This window comes from Sapajus apella, unplaced genomic scaffold, assembly GCF_009761245.1.
Source record: "Sapajus apella isolate SASKATOON/1434 unplaced genomic scaffold, GSC_monkey_1.0 scaffold164, whole genome shotgun sequence".
Taxonomy (NCBI): Eukaryota; Metazoa; Chordata; class Mammalia; order Primates; family Cebidae; genus Sapajus; species Sapajus apella.
This window is the reverse complement of record NW_022437104.1, coordinates 84,836-105,711: the sequence shown is the minus strand read 5'-3', so window position 1 is coordinate 105,711 and position 20,876 is coordinate 84,836. Positions and strand designations below refer to the sequence as shown.

Sequence of the window (20,876 nt, the reverse complement as noted above, 5' to 3'; positions counted from 1 at the left end):
CCCCCCCCCCCCCCCCCCACCGCTTGTGCCTCTTCCCCCAACCCCCGCGTCTGCCCCTTGGGTGAACTCTGCTGTCGCTCCTCGGGGCTCGGGCTGCCCTACCGCCCGCGCCTGCAATTTAGGCACCCAGGGTGTTTGGTTTGGGGGCCAGGTTTTGACGTGGCGTTTTCCATCTCTGCAAAATGGCTCTAGAAATAATAATCACACACACACAAAAGTAACTTCCTCTGCGTCATAAAAGTGATTGTGATTCAGCTCATCTGCTAGAATTTTCTAGCACTTTCCATCTCTTCATTTCTGCCCTTTCCATCCTTTCCTCTCCCTTTCCCCAGTGTATGCTGTATTTTAAGATTTTTCTTTTTAAACCAGAGATAGATGGTCTTTTGTGAGGCATGGTGGTGGAGGGCTAGCTTTGGTGCTGGGATTCACATAATGAGTGTGCCCCTCATTTTGTAACCTTAACCAAATCACTGCCCCTCTCTGAGCTTCAGTTTTCTCTCCCTTAATTTAGGCATCCCTAAAGAAAGGTGTAGGTAACTTCCCATTGCAGCCTTGTAGCGGAGCAGAGAAAAGGAGACCTAGGGATCCATCATCGGGGAATGGATGAGAAAAATGTGATATATGTTTAAGATGGACCACTAGAATGAGTTAGATCTATATACGGCAACATGGCTGGATCTCTCAAAGACAGATGTTGAGTGAAAAAAGAAACAGAACAAGATTTATAGTACAATACTGTTTATGTAAATTAAAACACACAGCAATACCATATATTTTTCACAGATACACAGATATGTAAATAAACACATGAACGGTGGATTGGAAGGACATATGTTAAATACACGAGAGTGGGTGCCTATGTAAGGGGCGGGGAGGATGGGATCAGGAATGGGTGATGAAGGGGACAAAACTGAAGGAACAAAAGAATAAAAGGGCCTCACATGGACTAATGATGACACAGTGTGCCAAGAACTGAGGAGTATGGTCAACTCAATTCTGTGCACCTGAGAGATTAAATAGATAGTAAATCAACTGAGTGTCTAGGGAGCAGGCTGGCTGGGTAGATTTCTGGGCTTGGGTTTTTTCCCCGTGACATCCCTCCCTCTAAATTTGGTCAAAGATGACCGAAGTCCTAGCTGCATAAGTGGCCTCTAGGAAGGGCTCCCATCCCAGACTGAGCAGTCCCTCCAGAAGCCACTACTTTGTTGGGGGCATTTCCTAACCCCATCAGTTTCACTCACATTTGATCTCCAATTTCCAGTCCCCATTCTCCATGGTGATCCAATTTTAGGAACACCTTGTTTGAGTTTGGAAAGGAGACTGAGACGGAGCTGAGATGGGGCTACAGGCTTGTGAGGAGATGAGGTTCTCAAGTACCCCGGCCCCAGCCCTCCCGTGCTCAGAGCCTGGGCCAATGGAGGCCCATCTTGTGAGATGGGAGTCTATCCTCTTACTACCTACCTATGTACGGTTTTTAAGATCCATCTCTTGACCACTATACTTCCTACCACGGGCACATACTCTAGTTTGTCTCCTCAACTGTGTGTGACGTGTTTGTGTGTGTGTGTGTGTGTGCATGCACATGCTGTATATGTCCCCACATACAGGCCTTTGCTTACATGTGTGTACCAGGCAAGTTTTCCTCAGGAGTGCCTCCCCACACAAAGTCACACAGACACACACTGTCACTCAATCATGTCTCTCCACATGTGGTCACACAGGACGCATGCACACAGACACCACACACACACACACACACACACACACACACACAGTCAGAAAGAGAAAACATCCAATATAGCATTGTTCATTTCAGTTTTTCCATTTACAAAATCCAATGGTGAATCCAGGCAGTTAGAAAAAAGAAATGGAGGAAAACCCTCCTGAATGTACCCTATTTACCCCCCACCCCCTTGGTCTTCCCACCCCACCCCACTGGAAAGGCACCCCCATCACTATCGCTGAGAGAACAGGCTCCCCCACTCCTGGCCTCTCAGCCACTCTGGCCTGCCTTTCCAGGGTCACTCTGCTGCCAGGCTCATTAATGTCTCTCCTGCCTAGAGTGCCCTCTCCATTCTGTATGGACCAGGCTTCCCCAGTTCTGGGACTCTCTTGGGGTAGGGAGGGAGTTTAGGACAGGGACTTCTATAAAGAAGGGAAAGAGGGGTGGATAAATACAGATTCCAGCCCCACAGAAAGTGAGAGGGGGGCAGAGAGCCTGGGCAAGACCAGGCCAAAGAGTGCCAGCTTGGCTCACCAATCCACAGAAGAGGCCTCGAAGTAAGCCCAAAATGGACTCCACCCCAGGGAGGGAGGCTTGGATCTCCCGCCTGGAGAATCTGGCTGCAGTCTGCTCCACTTTGGGTGTAGGTAAGGGTGGTGGAAGGAAGGGGAAAGAGGGTTGTTGGGAAGAAGTACGTTTGGGGCTCAGGGCCCAGTAGGCCAAGGGTTACTAAGGAGGGGCTCGAGGGGGACAAAAAGAGGTCAGATAGGAATGAACTCAAGTCCATAGTGCCTTGGAGTTCGTATCTCTATTGGTTACCAAGGCCCCAAACAAATTTTCATCTTCAGAAGAGTAGGGTAAGCCCAAGAGACAATTCTGGGGTTGAATTCGGCTCTGACCCGTCTCTGTGGTCCAGCTACTCTGGGGAGTTCAGCTCCCTCCCTACACTTCCCTGGGGGGCTGCTCCTGCCTGTGTGGCACCCACATCAGTCCTAATGGGGCTGGAGTGGATTTCCATTCTCAGGAAGAAGAGTTGGGGGCTGGGGATCCTGAAGGCAGCGTGAAAGAGCGTGACCAGCATGAGAGAATGTGACCAAGTGTGACCATTCTCTTCAGCTCAAAGAGTTCAGCTCACATTCTACTCTTCACCTAACCTGGGCCCATCCTTGGGTCCCTTCTCCCTACTCCCCTGGCTTCTCCAAGAGATGCACAAGAACCATTTGGGAGGTCTGGACATGGTGGGGAGGGGGAGAAGACTGGGCTAGAGGCCAGGGTTGGCCTAAAACAACATTGCACATGACATAGCAATTAAACATCCCTGCTCTCTGGGAACCCAGCACCCCCTTTGGTCCGTCTTGTCAGCAGCCTTGGACCACTTTCTCCCTAAACATCTAGGCCTTGCTAAAGGACTTGGAAGGGAGGGTGCATGGGAGCAGAGGGGGCAATAAGAGCTCTGGAAGTCTATTTTACAAGACAAATTTCCCCCTTCTGGACAGTGTCAGAAGGAGAGACATTAAAGTAAGAAAGCCTGTCTCCTCAACTCTTAGTAGAAAAACCTGCATTCTCAGTTGTTTCTTTTTCTGAATTGTCACTTCTGAGAGAGAGAGAGAGAGAGAATGAGGTTGTAGAAGTGGAGAAGGAGTCAGTGGAGACAGGTCCCACAAAACTAAATATGCCTCTTTCCCAGTCCCTCGCCCAGTCCTCCATCCTTGGGAGGTGTTTGCAAAGGTGCCTAGATTATACAGGTGGTTTGAGGGGCTGGGGCTGGAGCTCAGAAAGTAGGGCTCCCGTGTGGGCCCCTACCCCTCCTTGCTGTTGGCCCCATCATGGTGGCCATGACCTTCTCTCTGCCTGTCTGCCTACCAGCCTGCTTCACATGACACAGTAGGGTTCTCTGGGAGCTGGGGCACCTCCTGTGCCCCAGCAGGGGGCATGAGTCCTCAGGCACTTCTTGAGGTCCTTGTTGAGCAAGAAGCAGACAATCGGGTTGACGGCAGCTTGGGCGAAGCTCATCCAAACAGCAGTGGCCAGGTAGCGGTGGGGCACAGCACAGGCTTTCACAAACACTCGCCAGTAGCAGGCCACGATGTAGGGTGACCAGAGGAGCAGAAACAGCAGTGTGATCGCGTAGAACATGCGGCCCAGCTGCTTTTCACCCTTGACCTCGTCCATGCCCAGCAGCCGCCGGCTGGCTGCATGCCCATTCTGCCGGATACCCAGCAGGGTTGGTGGCATAGGCCCACGGCCAAAGCCAGCGATCCAGTTGGCAGCAGCCTGGCCAGTGGCCCCGGGACCATGGAATGTCCAGTTCTGGCTAATGGCTGGCACCATCTGCACTGGCTTCATCTTGCGGTGACGATACTCGAAGAGGAGCAGCTTGCCATAGACAGCATGTGTAGCTGCCATGAGCACAGCCAACATAAGCATGAAGCCCAGCGTGTCATTGGCCTTGAAGTAGCGATGCTCAAAGATGCACTGGTCCTCCTCCCGAATAAACTTGTAGGTGCCCACGTCGAAGACAGGTGGGAAGGCCATGGCCACAGACAGGGTCCAGGCCATGCAGATGACAGCTGCACATGTCCAGAGTGTCATGCGCTTGGCGTAGAAGCGGTGGTGGGCGATGGCCATGTAGCGGGTGACGCTGATGCAGAACAGCATGAAGGCCGCATGGAAGCAAAATAGCACAGCCATAAAGGCCACAATCTTGCAGCTGAGTGCACTGAAGGTCCACGAAGAGCCGTGGCGCACAGAAGCCAGCACAAAGGGGAAGCAGACGGCAGAGCGTATGCCATCGGCCAGGCACAGGTCCAGCAGGAAGTAGTAAGGAGCCTTGTGCAGGGCACGCTCCTTGAGCACCAACAGGGACAAGATGGCGTTGCCCGCCAGGCTGACGCACATAATCAGTCCTAGCAGTACCAGCTTCACGTAAGCCGATGCGGATGGCGGGGACAGAGCGCCGCTCACCTCCTCAGGCTCTCCAGTGGTGTTGGCCATACTGAGGGCCAGGGCCTACTGCCAACCCTATGGGATCAGCCAGTCCAGTACTCGATGGGCCCGGGCGGGCTCCATGAGTTGTCCTGCTACACTGCACCTGCAAATGGGGATGGGGGGGAGACACAGACACAGAGAGACAGAGAGATGAGGGCAGGAGAGAGACAGAGGGGGAGAAAAACACACAGGTGTGCAGAGACAAAGTGGCAGAGAGAGAGAGAGAGAACAAAGAGAAAAGAGGCGACCAAAATAAATGGAAAGAGATTGACACAGAAATGGAGGGGATGAGAAAGAGTGAGGAGGAAGAGAGGAGAGAGAGACAGACAGACAGACAGGAGAGAGACCGTGAGAAACAGATGGAAAGAAGAGGAAGAAACAGAAAGGGCAGGGTTAGTGTATCAACGAGCCATCCCCACTTATGCCCTGGCTGGTGCCAGGCCCTACCCCTGGACCATTCCTGCTCCTACCCACTCCTTGTTGGTGGGTGAGGATGCTACATTTCTCCGGATGTCCTTGGTTACCTGTTTCCTCCAATGGTGGGTCTGTGGGGTGGGGATGTTGGTGCAGCTCTTCTCCCCCTTTCCAAAGCGCTAAGGTTGTGTTCAGACTTTTTTCTACTGCCACCCATAGTAAAAAAATACATTTTACATCCCAACCCGCTCCACATACATGCACGCACACACACAGCTCAACCAAAAGTTTCACAAAACAATACTGATCTTATATGCAATGTACCCCATTTGTTTTTATTCTATTTCATGTGTTCTTAAAATGCTGGTATCACCCATTTAATTGATTTCTTTATTCCTGATCAGGAATGTGTTTAGTATGCTTGAGGAACGGCAGGAAGACGAGTGTGGCAGGAACAGTAAAAACAAGGAAGACAGTGGTGGGAGGTGAGGTCGCACAGGTGTCTTGGGGCCAGATTGTGTAGGGCTGTGGGCCACGATGAGGACTTTGATTTTTATTTTAGGTGAGGAGGCAAGTATATGTGAATATAAAGTGCATATTCATTTATATACTGAAAAAATATTTATCAAGCATATCCTGTGTGCCAGGCACTTTTCTAGGTATTGAGGATGCAGCTGTAAACTAGACAGATTAAGATCCCGGCCCTTGTGGAACCGACATTCTGGATAATAAAGAAGAGGGGCCGGGCGCGGTGGCTCAAGCCTGTAATCCCAGCACTTTGGGAGGCCGAGGCGGGTGGATCACGAGGTCAAGAGATGGAGACCATCCTGGTCAACATGGTGAAACCCCGTCTCTACTAAAACTACAAAACATTAGCTGGGCATGGTGGTGCGTGCCTGTAATCCCAGCTACTCAGGAGGCTGAGGCAGGAGAATTGCCTGAACCCGGGAGGCGGAGGTTGCAGTGAGCCGAGATCACGCCATTGCACTCCAGCCTGGGTAACAAGAGCGAAACTCCGTCTCCAAAAAAAAAATAAATAAATAAAATAAAATAAAGAAGAGACAGGGGTGAAGTACAGTATGTCAGATGATGACAAGTTCCTAACAATAAACATAAAGGAGGGAAGGAAGATAGGAAGTGCTAGGGGTGGGGAAGGTGCTGCAGTTTTAGATGAGGTGGACAGGGGAGGCTTCACGAAGGAGGTGTCGTCTGAGCAAAGACCTAAGGGAGGTGAGAGAGTGAGTCATGCGGATATCTGAGGGAAGAGAAGTCCAGGCAGGGGGAACAGCCAGAGCAAAGGCCCCGAGGTGGGACTCTACATGGCATGTTTGAGGAAGAGCAAGCAGGCCACCGTGGGTGGAACACAGTGAGTCAGGGGAACGTGGTGGGGGGTGAGGTCAGAAAGGTGGTGAGGCCAGATCAAAGAGGCTATGGTGAGGGATTTTTCCTCTGAATGAGATGGGAGCCATGGCAAGATTCTGAGCAGCGGCCAGATGTGGTGTGAAGTAGGATGGAACAGAATCCCACTTGCCGTTGTAAAGAGCAGAGGTCACATGGGGTGCAGGTAGAAGTAGGGAGACTACTCAGAGGCCCCTCTAGGGGACATTTTGGAAATTTGTATAGGAGCATTTTTGATGGCGACAATGCTGGGGTGTAGGGCATCCTTCTGACATTTAGGAGGCAGGGGGAGGATGTTGGCCATCCAGTGATATTGGGGACAGTCCCACGTAGCCACCATGTCCTGCATCCTCTAGGACTTTGGACTTCTAGGTAAGTGAACCTAGAATCATTATCTGTCACCTGCAGCAATCCAGGTGACAGATAATGCCCCCCCCCATCCCTCTCCCTATTTTGCTTCCTGTAATTTCTCTCTTCTAACACACTATATAATTTACTTTTAAATTTTGGTTTATTGCCTGCCTCATCCTATCAGAATGAAAATTCCACAAGGGCAGGAGTTACAGATTCACTGACTCTCCTCTGAAAGAACACTACATAGTACATCATGGTAGGCTCTCAGTGACAATCTATCAAATGAATTGAGGGATTAAATGGGCTGTGGCTGTGGGTCAGAGAGGGCGCCCTGGAGACATCCAGGCAGGATTCCCTGCAAGAACGGCCTGGGAGTGTATCTGGCGGTGAGAGCAGCAAAGCAAAGCTGAGGGGAAAGAGGAGAGCCCCGGGAGTGTGGGGATGTGACGAGGTAACAGTGTAAGTCCCAGAGGGAAGGCAGTGAGGCAACCGGACAGAAACTGGGGAAACTCAGGATGATTGTTGGAGCTGGGGCTGGGCTGGGATTGTGGGGTGGAACTTGAGTGGATATCTTCCTACTCCTTCCCTCCCAGGAAAAATCTCCCCTCTGCACGGTTTTCCAGCTCAATCCAGCCTGGCCTGCCACACCCACCTAGGGCTCGGCTCTTTTTGTTTGTTTGTTTTTAAATAGAGTCTCGCTCTGTCGCCCAGGCTGAAGTGCAGTGGGACAATCTCGGCTCACTGCAACCTCCGTCTTCTGGATTCAAGTGATTCTCATGCCTCAGCCTCCCAACTAGCTGGGATTACAGGCACATGTGCCACCATGCCCGGCTGATTTTTAGTAGAGACGAGGTTTCATCATGATGGCCATGTTGGTCTCCAACTCGTAACCTCAAATGATTTGCCTGCCTCAGCCTCCCAAATTGTTGGGATTACAGGCGTGAGCCACTGCACCTGAGCCAGACTTTTTGATGGCACCCTGAAATCTCAGAACTGTGGGACAGCCTGCGGGTGAGTGTCAACACACACTCGTGCGCTCTCTCTCTCTCTCTCTCTCTCTCTCTCTCTCTCTCCCCTTTACCTTGAGGGGAGGCAGGGGAAAAGGGATAGAGACAGACTGAATGTAAGAGAGAGACAAGAGAGAGACAGAAGGAGACAGAGGTGTGTGTGACAGAGACGGAGACATAGGAGGAAGAAAGAGACAGAGAGACAAACCGAGAAAGGGGAGAGAGCCTTACACACAGAGAGGAAGAGAGAGACAGAAAGTGAAGGAAGGGTGAAAATAAGAGTGAGGAAAAAGAGGCAGAGACACACAGAGAAACCAGCACGCCAGAAATAGAGACAGAGAGAGCGCAAGAGAGAGAAAAGGAGAGCAGGGAGAGAGAGGGAGAGGGCTAACGCCAGGAAAGAAAGAAAAATAGAGACGGGGTGAGGTGGGGCAGAGATAAAAGAGGGGAGCTGGAGAGAGACAGAGACAGAAATAAAGATGGAGACAGAGAGGGAGACACGGAGAGCCACACTAAGACCGAGAAGGTGGATAATGTGTAGCCCTGAGTCTCGGTGAAAACAGCTAAACATAAAACAAAAATCCCCACATCCCCCCAAACAATAGCAGCAAACAAACAAAACTCTGGTGGCTCGGGGAAAGCTGGAGAAATTTTACAAACAAGTGAGGAGAGGGTTCTCCTTGGCGGACGGGCAGCCTCAGCTAGGGCCCAGCTGAGGCTCAGGACGCGTGCCAACACAGAACACACGCACACCTGCTCGAGCTCGGACACCTGCACACCCCCTACCCCCATAAACGGTCTACTGCTGTGGACACCCGTGGACAGCAACCCGCTTTTGCATGAGAAACGCGTGCGCACGCGTGTGTGTGTAACACACACACGTACGCACACACGCTTGTGCGCGCACACATTCACTCACACACATAGGCACACACGCACACGGAGGCGGAGGTACATTAGTACTCTGCCGCATTCACACAGGTACACAGCGTACCTTCTCCAAGCGCCAGTGCTTCGTCCTCAACAAAGACGTTACTGCCCTCTAGGGGACATTTTGGAAATTTGTGTAGGAGCATTTTTGACGGCCACAATGCTGGGGTGCAGGGTGTCCTTCCGACATTTAGGAGCCAGGGGGAGGATGTTGGCCGTCCAGTGACATGGGGGACAGTCCCACGCAGCCAACATGTCCTGCATCCTCTAGGACTTTTAGGTAAGTGAACCTAGAATCTATTTCACAGATAAAAACCATTTTTTTCCTCTTGATTTTAACATGCCCCAAATTATCCAGGAACATGGCTGTCATGTAAGTAAAGAGGAGGCTGTACTTTGGTTTGGGATGAGCTTTCCTTTGAGTTGTTGACTATTTCAGAAAAATCTCACCCCTAAGGCCTGTGCCTGTCATTTTCCTTCATGTCCTGCCTTTGATGGGTCCCCTTCTCCTAAATCCATATTACCCAGTATAAGACATTGGGAGCATCTAATTACTTCCTTGAATCTCCTGGGGAGTATCATGCCCAAGCATTTACATATTGAAATACAAATTGTCTTCTTATAAATCATTTTCCATTTATTTCTTATTTGTACTATAGTTAATACAATATGGATATTGTATAAAATACTATATGGATTTTCTTTTTAAATTACATGTGCAGAGGGCTGGGCATGGTGGCTCATGCCAGTAATCCCAGCACTTTGGGAGGCCGAGGCAGGTGGACCACCTGAGGTCAGGAGTTCAAGTCCAGCCTGGCCAACATGGTGAAACCCTGTCTCTACTAAAAATACAAAATTAGCTGGGTGTGGTGGCACGCATCTGTAATCTCAGCTACTCGGGAGGCTGAGGCAGGAGAATCACTTGAACCTGGGATGTGGAGGATGCAGTGAGCCGAGATCGCGCCACTGCACTCCAGCCTGGGCAAAAAGAGTGAAACTCCATTTAAAAAAAAAAAAAATATGCAGAGAGATTATATTATCTAAGAACTTCATTTCCAGACACTAAAAGTGTGTTACAAAATATCTGTTATGTAAAAGAGGGCACTGGGTATGAGAGGGCTGAGAATTGTTCACATACACAGACACACTCAGACACACACTCATTCTCACACACACACACACACACACACACACACACACACGCAATGGCCCACAAAACCACCTTTATAACTCCCCTAACACACACATAGATGAATGAGATCTCAAACACTGACAGATAGGTACGCACAAGCAAACTTACATATACTTTCACTCACACAGACATATATATACTCATTGACCCAATACAGCTGATTATTCAAATCCTCTCACATATTCAGACAGAACACAGATATGCACAAAGCTGTATATTGATATTTTTACATATATAAACACTGTCACACTCAGATTCAAAGTTACTTACATATGCCAGCAGGCTGACATGCATTTGAACCTTACCATGTGTGTGTATACACACACACACACGCACACACACACAAGTATAGTACATAGAATCGCCCTCAGAGACCTATGGATATATATGCACTGAGAAAAAAGCAGGCAAGTAAAAAACTGCTCACGTATACACACACACTCTAACACAAAGACAGATTCAAACTCTCTCACATAGATTAGGTGTGTTCATCAACACAAGTATGTATATCCTGGTATATGTACACACACACACCCATTCACATATACACTCCCACCCATGAACAGACTTATAACAGCTCCAACACACACACACAGAAGCACACTCATACACTTTAGCAATATGCAAACAAACACAAAGATAAAAATTCCATATTGTACATATACAGACACACTCTTGCACACAAAGACAAGCACACATGGGCAAACGTGCACACATATAAACTTGCTCACACACAGATACACTTAACTGATATACACATCCTGCAACAGGTATACCCCTATAGCCAAACCTGTTCATATGCAGAGACCAGCTAACTCTTGCACTTATAGGTGGACAAATGAGCAGAGCTGCCCAGCTGATAGGCGCCTGCCACAGCAGAGGGCTGGAGCAAGAATGGCTCCAGAGCAGCCATGTGCAATGGGAAGTGGTAACTTTTCATCACTTCCCCTTGAAACATCCCAAATAGTATGATTATTACTTTGCTAGTTGTTTATCATCAGTGGTTTTGGGGTTTGACCTATATCTATATGGACGATATTTGTTTTTCTTTTCTGTTTTAAGAGGCAAGGTTGGCCAGGCATGGTAGCTCACACCTGTAATCCTAGCACTTTGGGAGGCCGAAGCAGATGGATCGCTTGAGGCCAGGAGTTCGAGACCAGCCTGGCCAACATGGTGAAACCCTGTCACTACTAAAAATACAAAAATTAGCTGGGTGTGGTGGTGGGCGCCTGTAATCCCAGCTACTCTGGAGGCTGAAGCAGGAGAATTGCTTGAACCTGGGAGGTAGAGATTGCAGTGAGCTGAGATCATGCCACTGCACTCCAGCCTGGGTGACTGAGCGAGACTCCGTCTCAAAAAAAAAAAAAAAAAAACAAAGACAAGGTCTCGCTCAGTCACCCAGCCTGGAGTGCAGTAGTGTAATCACAGCTCACTGCAGCCTTGAACTCCTGGGCTCGAGAAATCCTGCCTCAGCCTCTCAAGGTGCTGGGATTACAAGCCTGAGTCACCACGCCTAGACTTCATTTTTGAAATTTATTTATTTATACAGGCTCTCGCTCTGTTACCCAGGCTGGAGTGCAGTGGCATGAACTCAACCTCCTGGGCTCAACCAATCCTCCTGCCTCAGTCTCCAGAGTAGCTGGGACATGTGCCACCATGCCTGGCTAGTTTTTAAAGTTTTTTTTGTAGAGATGCAGTCTCACTATGTTGCCAAGGCTAGTCTCAAACTTTTGGGGTCAAGAAGTCCTCCTGCCTCAGCCTCCCAAAATCTTGGGATTACAGGCATGAGCCACCGCACCCCACCTGTTTTTCTTTTAATTTGATTGTGTTCTTATTTTTCCACAATTTTTTCTTCTACAAAAATAGAAGGGCTGGCCAGGCGCAGTGGCTCATGCCTGTAATCCCAGCATTTTGGGAGGCTGAGGCGGGTGGATCACGAGGTCAGGAGTTTTGAGACCAGCCTGACCAACATGGTGAAACCTCATCTCTACTAAAAATACAAAAATTAGCCAGGCATGGTGGTGGGCGCCTCTAGTCCCAGCTACCCAGGAGGCTGAGGCAGGAGAATCGCTTGAACCCGGGAGGCGGAGGTTGCTGTGAGCTGAGATCGCGCCACTATACTCCAGCCTAGGCAATAGAGTGAGACTTCATCTCAAAATAAAAATAGGAGGCATGTCTCATCACAAAGAAATAGAGAAAAAAATAAAAGTGTTGTATGATTGTTGCTATGTGGAATGTTATATAGCATCAGGTGTTTTTAAAGACAATAGAATTATTTGATTTTCCTGATTGTTACTTCTTTATAATAAAAAAAAACTTTTTATCATAGAGCATTTCAAACATTAAAAAGTAGAGAGAATGCTGTAATGAACCTCAGTGGTTCCATTGCCCAGACTCACCAATTACCAACTCATAGCTTGTCTAATTCTGCCCCTAACCCTACGCACTTCCCTCACTCCCAGTATTCTGAATCATATCTATTATACCATTTCATCCTTAAGTATTTCAGTATCTACTCCTAAAAGAACAGGACTCTTTTAAAAAGATTACAAGAATATAATTTTTATCATTTATTGGTTTATTTATTGATTTACTTGTAATTGGTATTTGATACTAAAAATCAGCCAAATCTGATTCTTGGTGGGATTTCATGCTTATTATTTTTACATAAAAATATTTGTCAATAAATGAATGAAGCCTAACAATAGTTTAATTGAATTGCTTTATGGCTTTGTTTCAGAGTGTTACTTTCTTAAGACAACAGAGAAAAATCAGTTTTCAGAAGTCACAGACGTCTGCTGATCCTTTCAATAGAAAGATATGGAATTTTTAAAGCATCTGGCTGTGCAAATTGAGAAACTGGGATCTTTGTTTGTTTTGTTTTGTTTTGTTTTTGAGATGGAATCTTACTCTGTCACCCAGGCTGGAGTGCAGTGGCATGATCTCGGCTCACTGCAACCTCTGAGTCCCTGGTTCATGCAATTCTCCTGCCTCAGCCTCCCCGGTAGCTGGGGTTACAGGCATGTGCCACCATGTCCACCTAATGTTTGTATTTTTAGTTGAGATAGGATTTTACCACGTTGGCCAGGATGGTCTCCATCTTCTGACCTTGTGATCCGTCCACCTCGGCCTCCCAAAGTGCTGGGATTACAGGCATGACCCACCATGCCTGGCCAAACTGGGATCTTTTATGAGATGGGTTGGAACATTTTTAGCTGGAGCCCAACGTGCTAGTGACAGGATTACATGATTAACAAGTAAAGCTAAGATGCCCCCCGCCCCAGGAGAATCTCACAGGTTAGCAGTGTGCAGGGAAATTATCCACACTATTTTTGGGAACAATGAGGTAAAGGGAATAGGAAAGGGGCCATTTTCAAGTACTGCTGTTAGGAGACACACTGATGACAGATCAAAGGACACTGAGATGACACTAACTTAGATATTCAATCAGAAGCGTTTTCTTTTTTTTTTTTTCTTTCCTTTTTTTTTTTTTTTTTTTTTCTTTTTTTTGAGACAGTCTCTCGCTTTGTCGCCAGGCATCAGGCTGGAGTGCAGTGGTGCGATCTCGGCTCACTGCAACCTCTGCCTCCTGGGTTCAAGCAATTCTCCTCCCTCAGCTTCCCGAGTAACTGGGACTACAGGCACACACCACCATGCTGAGCTAATTTTTGTATTTTTAGTAGAGAGAGGGTTTCACCATGTTGACCAGGATGGTCTTGATCTCTTGACCTCATGATCCCCCCGCCTCAGCCTCCCAAAGTGCTGGGATTACAGGCATGAGCCACCGCGCCTGGCCCAGAAGGGTTTTATTTTCTATCCATGCATTATGGAGGTTGACACTGCATAGTTTACAGTACTAGTTAGAAACTTGAAGAGAAGTACAGGAAGCACTCACATAAACTAAGATTGAAATATTCACAGTGATACATGAATATTTTGAAATACTGTGGGAACTCTGCATAAGTCTGTGGACAGATGCTGCTGTTCACAACAGCAGTTTGTTCAGAAAACACTGAGATTCATTCACTGAGGAGCCCTCACCTGCAAGTTTATCTGTAGGTCTTATTTCCACAGTAAATTATGCCAGATGAATGTAATTAAATCTAAGACATTTCCCACCTGCCTTTTGGCTTTCTGTAAAGAACTGGGATCACACCCTTCCCTGTTGTTTTAAATCTAAGTGTTTAGAGTTTTGGTTAAAAAAAAAGTATGAGGCAAAAGAAACATGGCAACGTTTCTTTGTGAGTGCTTCTCATTTTTCAGATTTGATGTTTACTGGCTTCAACAAATGGCTTTTTTTGCACATTAATAAAGTTGCATCAAAAATTTTAAAGACACTAAAGAATAGATTGGAGTGTACTGACAGAGTTTATGGATTCGAAGCAAAACTTCAACTTAGGAGATGGGAAGTCAAGTATGGTTCCCTGGGGGATGTTTACTTGGTGTTGCAGTTTGAATACTAAAGAAGACTTATTAGGGTAGGTAGAGCAATGCCTGCATTCACTTAGGGGAAAAGCTTCATCATTATTTTAAGATACTCAAAATGAAAATTTTCTATTGCATTTGGTTTGTAAGCATTTATTTATTTATTTAGGAAACAGGGTCTCGCTCTGTCACCCAGGCTGGAGTGCAGTGAGGTGATCATGGTTCATTGCAGCCTCGACCTCCCAGGCTCAAGCAGTCCTCCTACGTCAGCCTCCTGAGCAGCTGAGATCACAGGCATGTGCCATCATGCCCAACTAATTTTTGGTAGAGATGAGGTTTCGCCATGTTGCCCAGGTTTGTCTCAAACTCCTAGGCTCAAGCAATCCTCCCACCTCAGCCTCCCAAAGTGCTGGGATTACAGGTGTGAGGCACCGCAACTGGCCTGCATTTGTTACAAGAAATTTCAACATCATATTTGATTGAAAGAAAAGAAAGAGGACCGGGTGCAGTCCTGTAATTCCAGCACTTTGTGAGGCCGAGGCAGGCAGATTACGAGGTCAGGAGTTCGAGACCAGTCTGGCCAATATGGTGAAACCCCATCTCTACTAAAAATACAAAAATTAGCTGGGTGTGGTGGCGCATGCCTGTAGTCTCAGTTACTCGGGAGGCTGAGGTAGGAGAATTGCTTGAACCCAGGAACAGAGGTTGCAGTGAACCGAGATCATGCCACTGCAATTCAGTCTGGACAACAGCAGAGTGAAACTCTGTCTCAAAAAAAAAAAAAAAAAAAAGAAAAGAAGAAAGAAAGAAAAAAGGTGCTAGATTTAAAAAAGAATCCTCCCTTTGAAGCACAAAATTCAAACACTGCAAATAATCCAAATTCTGATTATTTGTTGAGAAAAGAGTTTTTAACCCGATAAAAACTCTATGACCATTTGCTGCAACCTACTTATGCCAGCAGTTTCCTGTTGATGGTGACTACCAAAAGATAGAAAAGATCATGTAGGTATTTCAAGCACAAAACCTTAGTCTCTGCCTGGCTATGGCAAGAACAAGAGAATTATACAAGGGAGATGGAAAAGGAAGGCACGAATAAGCAGTTGTTCCATTTCTTAAGAAAAGCTGGTATGGTGTGAAAGCACCAGTCATACTTAACACTAGAAACTGCACCTGATACTTCTGAGAAACCAAAATGTTATCTGATGACCCCAAATCCTGTGTTTTTGAGGTCAGCTCTGCTGACCTGTAGAAACATGCAGCTGCATTTGATACATTCAAGCTAATTACTGAGGGCATTAGGTCAAACATCATGCTGCAACTGAACACTCTCTGTGGAATGTGTCTTACCTTCAACAACATGCTTTCCAAGATCAAAAAGTGGCAGGCCACAGTGCAAGTTTATATCTGTGTCAAAATTACCAATTGTTACTTGCTTCATTTCTTTTGTTTGAGCTTTCACCAATAACTTGATGTAGAAGATTTATGCTCAGCACCAGTGGATTTACCAAATCAAGATTGAAATGACCATAAATGAATCAAAGAATCATAAAATAAATCAAAGCAATCATGACTTGGTCGGAAGTGGGCATGGATACTGACCAGTACAAATTCACATTAGTGAATTTAAGTTATGGTCTGCTGTGGTTTGATTGTGTCCCCTAAAGTTCATGTGTTAAAAACTTAATCCCCAAGGCAACAGTGTTGAGAGATGGGACCTTTAAGGGGTAATGAGGTTATGAGGGCTCTTCCTTCATAAATGGATTAATACTATTATCACAGGAGTGGGTTGTTTATCACAGAAATGGGTTCCTGATAAAAGGATGAGTTCTACCCACTTCCCTTCTCTCTTTGTCATGTGCACATGCTCTCTTGCCCTTTGCCTTCCACCATGGGATGATGCAGCAAGAAGGCTCTCACCAGATGTAGACACGTGATCGTGGACATCCTGCCTCCAAAATGATAAAAAATAAACAAAATCTCTGTTTTTTTTTTTTTGTTGTTGTTTGTTTGTTTGTTTGTTTTGAGACGGAGTTTCACTCTTGTTACCCAGGCTGGAGTGCAATGGCGCGATCTCGGCTCACCGCAACCTCCGCCTCCTGGGTTCAGGCAATTCTCCTGCCTCAGCCTCCTGAGTAGCTGGGATTACAGGCACGCATCACCATGCCCAGCTAATTTTTTGTATTTTTAGTAGAGACGGGGTTTCACCATGTTGACCAGGATGGTCTCGATCTCTTGACCTCGTGATCCACCCGCCTCGGCCTCCCAAAGTGCTGGGATTACAGGCGTGAGCCACCGCGCCCGGCCGTTTGTTTGTTTTTGAGACAGAGTCTTGCTCTGTTACCAAGGCTGGAGTGCAGTGGCGTAATCTAGGCTTGCTGCAACCTCTGTCTCCCGGGTTCAAGTGATTCTTGTGCCTCAGCTTCCCAAGTACCTGGGACTACAGGTGCCAGCCACCAGGATGCCCAGCTAACTTTTGTATTTTTAGTAGAGATGCTGTTTTACCATGTTGGCCAGGCTGGTCTTGAACTCCCGACCTCAAGCAATCCTCCCGCCTTGGCCTACCAAAGTGCTGGGATTACAGGCATGAGCCACTGCGCCTGGCCTAAAATCTCTGTTCTTTATAAATTACCCAGTCTCAGATAAATTACTCAGTAGCACAAAACGGACAAAGAAGATAGGTGCCAAGAATGGGTCTGTTGCTATAATGCCTGAAAATGTGGAAGTGGCTTTGGAACTGGATAATGAGTAGAAGTAGAAAGAATATGGAGGAGCAGGCTAGCAAAAGCCTGTAATGCCATTAATAGAGGGTTAAGGGTGATTTTGGTGAGGTCTCAGAAGAAGACAAGTGCTACAGGGAGAGCCTAAACCTCCTTAGGGATTACTTAAGTGGCCATGATCAGTTCTGGAGTTCACGTGTTAAAAATGTAACCCCGGAGTGGTTCTGATCATGACCCCTTAAGTAATCCCTAAGGAGATTTATGCTCCTTAGCTTTATTTCTAATCCCATGATCAGAAATATGGATGGTAAAGGCCATTTTGATGAGTTCTCAGATGGAAATGAGAAATGGTATTGGAAACTGGAATAAGAGCCACCTTTGTTATATGTGTGCAAAGATTTGGCAGAATTGTGTCCATGTCCTAGGACTTTGTGGAAGGCAGAATTTAAGAGTCATGAACTAGGAAATATAGTAGAAAAAATAAGCAGCAAAGTGTTTAAGCTGCTGCATTACTACTTTTGGCTATGTATAGCAAAATGAGAGAAAAATGATTTTAAAACAGAATTTATAATTAAAAGAGAAGCTGAACAGAAAGATTTGGAAAACTCTCAGCCTGACCATGTACAAAATTCAAAAGCGTATTGGGGAAAGAATACTAAGGGTGTGGCCAAGAAACTGCTAAAGAGACTTATAAGGACAGAAGGAAGCCAGGTTCTATTCAGAGGCCTTTGAGGCAAGCTAGGAGCTTGAGGGCAAGGTTTCTAGAGAGGTATCCCCAGGACTTCAGCATTTGCTGCCCTGTGCTACCTTGGGACTCTGCTCCTTCTATTTTGGAGCAGCACCCCTTGGCTGCCCCTGCTGTGGCTCAAGCAGGCGCAGGTACAGCCCGACTTGCTGCTCCAGAAGGCATAACCTGTAAACCTTGGTGGTGTCCACATGGTGTTAATTCTGCAGGCTCACAGAATGCAAGAGTTGTGGAACCATGGATTCCTTTGTCTAGATTTCAAAGAACCAGGCAGAGCTTGTCATAGGGATGGAGCCACTGCAGAGGGCCCCCACTAAAGCAACACTTAGTGGAAACGTGGGAGTGGGGCAGTCCCAAGACCACAGAAATATAAGACCACAAATATGCAACTCCAGCCTGGGAAGGCTGGAGGTACGAGACTTCAACCCATGAGAGCTGCTGGGAGGACTGAGCCTAGGAAAGCCATAGGGGGCAGGGCTGCTCGAGGCCTTGGGGGCCCAGCCCAGCACTAGTGTGCCCAGTATGCATGACACAGAGTCAAAGGAGATCATTTTCCAGCTTTAAGACTTAATGTTGGCTGGGCATGGTAATCCCAGAACTTTGAGAGGCTGAGGTGGGTGGATTGCTTAAGCCCAGGAGTTCAAGACCAGACTGGGCAACATGGTGAAATCTCATCTCTACAAAAACTTGGGGGCTGAGGTGAGAGGATAGCTTGAGCCCAGGAGGTTGAGGCTGCAGTGAGCTGTGGTGCTATGATCATGTCACTGCACTCAAGCCTGGGTGACAGAGAGCGAGAGCTTAACTGAAAAAAAAAAAAAAACAATGTTGTTTTCCCTGTTGGGTTTTGAACTTACTTGGGACCAGTTACCCCTTTCTTTTTGCCTACGTCTCCCTTTTGGAATGGGAATGTCTATCCTATGCCTGTCCCACCATTGTATTTTGGAAGGATGTAATTTGCTAATTTCATAGGCTCACATCTGGAGAGAAATTTGCCTCAGGATGAATTGCACCTGGAGTCTCTCCTGTCTAATTCAGATGGGACTCTGGACTTTGGATTTTTGAGTTGGTGCTGGAATGAGTCAAGGCTTTGGGGCTAATGGAATGAAACAGCCCCAAAGCCTTGACTTTGAGACGTGAGGAAGACATGGATTTTGGGAGTCAAGGAAGAATGCTATGGCTTGAATGTGTCCCCCAAAGTTCGCGTGTTGGAAATCTAATCCCCAATGCAGCAGTGTTGAGAAGTGAAACCTTTAAGAGGTGATGAGGTAATGAGAGCTCTGCCCTTATAAACGGATTAATCCTGTTTTCGTGGGAGTGGGTTACTATCGTAGGAAGGGTTCCTGATAAACAGATGACTTCAGTTCCCTTCTCTCTCTTTTTTTCTCTCTCATGTGAAAGCGTGTTATCTTGCCCTTCTGCCCTCTACTATGGGATGACGCAGGAAGGAGGCCCTTGCTAGATGCATGCCCTTCAACCTTGGACTTTCTAGCCTCCAGAACTGTAAGAAAGAAATCTCTGCTTGTTAAAAATTACCCAGTCTCAAGTATTCTGTTAGAAAGCATAAAACAGACTAAGACATGTTTCTAGAAGTGAGCTCAAGTGTGTCATAAAAAAACTGAAAAGATTTCATTTGAAAGTTGTATACAAATTCAATATTTAATAACTCCCTTAAAACTGTGCATTTTAATTTTTCTTCCCATAATTGTATAATATGAAGAAAATGTAAGAAATTCCTTTTCACCCAACTCTAGTACCCCTAAACCATCTTCAGTTTACTCCAGTATGCCATAAAATATTTCACTTTCTCTGTGTGCCAGGTTGTGAATGCCCTAACACATTTACATCTAGTTACATTACATAGAAACACTAGCACATACAGACAGATATGGGGACATGTGTACATGGAAATTCAAATTTGCATTCACACTCAGACCAGCTAATAAGCACAATGAGACATTCATATACAGACACGTACATCCGTCCTCAATTGCACAGAAACAGCTAGGCATGCATGTAGATACCCACACGCCAGCAAATTGCTCAAAGACATACACATATACAATAGACAGATGTAACTATGTAACTGCCTTTCTATAGAAATACAGGCCTACAGTCTCAGACTGTATAGACACTTCCAGAGGAGAATGGTGACATTTTTGCTCCCTTTTTGGGGCTAACCATATACCATTTTGTACATCAGTTATGTGCAGCCAGAGAGGGGTGAGGGGGTATGGGGCAGCGGTGAAGGGCTGTAGGGGCACCCCAGCAAGAAATTTCTAACTTTTTGTTAATAATTAATCCCCTTTCCAGCCAGTGGCTCATGCCTGTAATCACAGCACTTTGGGAGGCTGATGCAGGCAGATCACCTGAGGTCAGGAGTTCAAATCCACCCTGACCAACATGGAGAAACCCCATCTCTACTAAAAATACAAAATTATCTGGGCATGGTGGTACATGCCTGTAATCCCAGCTACTCCAGAGGCTGAGGCAGGAGAATCGCTTGAACCTGGGAGGTAGAGGTTGCAGTGAGCCGAGATCGCGCCATTGCACTCCAGCCTGGGTGTTCAGAGCAAAACTCTGTCTCAAAAAAAAAAAAAAAGTTAATCCCCTTCCCACTGTGGTTTCTGTTGCCTTTTTTTTTTTTTTTTCAGATGGAGTCTCACTCTTGTCACCCAGGCTGGAGTGCAACGGTGCGACCTCGGCTAACTGCAACCTCTACCTCCTGGGTTCAAGCCTCCCTCCACACACACAGGGGACTTCTCTAGGCCTCATTATCCTTAATGCCTCTGTCAGGGATCATGAGTAGCTCCATGGGTGTGGTTTGAAAATCTCTGGATGAACTTACACATAGGATGATAAAATGTTTCATTTCACAAAATTGCTGGAGGGAGAAAGAGAGAAAAGAGTGATGACTATGCGGGCCAGGTGTCAGTTGATGTTTCCAGAATCTTCATATTTCTTTTTTCTTTTCTTTTTTTTTTTG

The 20,876-nt window shown here is 46.7% G+C and overlaps 1 protein-coding gene across 2 annotated transcripts in view; it reads right to left on the bottom strand.

Moving 5' to 3' along the window:
• Window positions 1-721: 721 nt before the first annotated feature.
• GPR173 (G protein-coupled receptor 173) overlaps window positions 722-20,876 on the bottom strand; it is a 31,858-nt gene continuing 11,703 nt past the window's right edge. For both annotated transcript variants that reach the window (XM_032267039.1, XM_032267038.1), the window contains one exon: window positions 722-4,814. In XM_032267039.1, the coding sequence (XP_032122930.1) occupies window positions 3,596-4,717 (1,122 nt within the window). In that variant the 5' untranslated portion in view covers window positions 4,718-4,814 and the 3' untranslated portion in view covers window positions 722-3,595. The remainder of the gene's footprint in view (window positions 4,815-20,876) is intronic.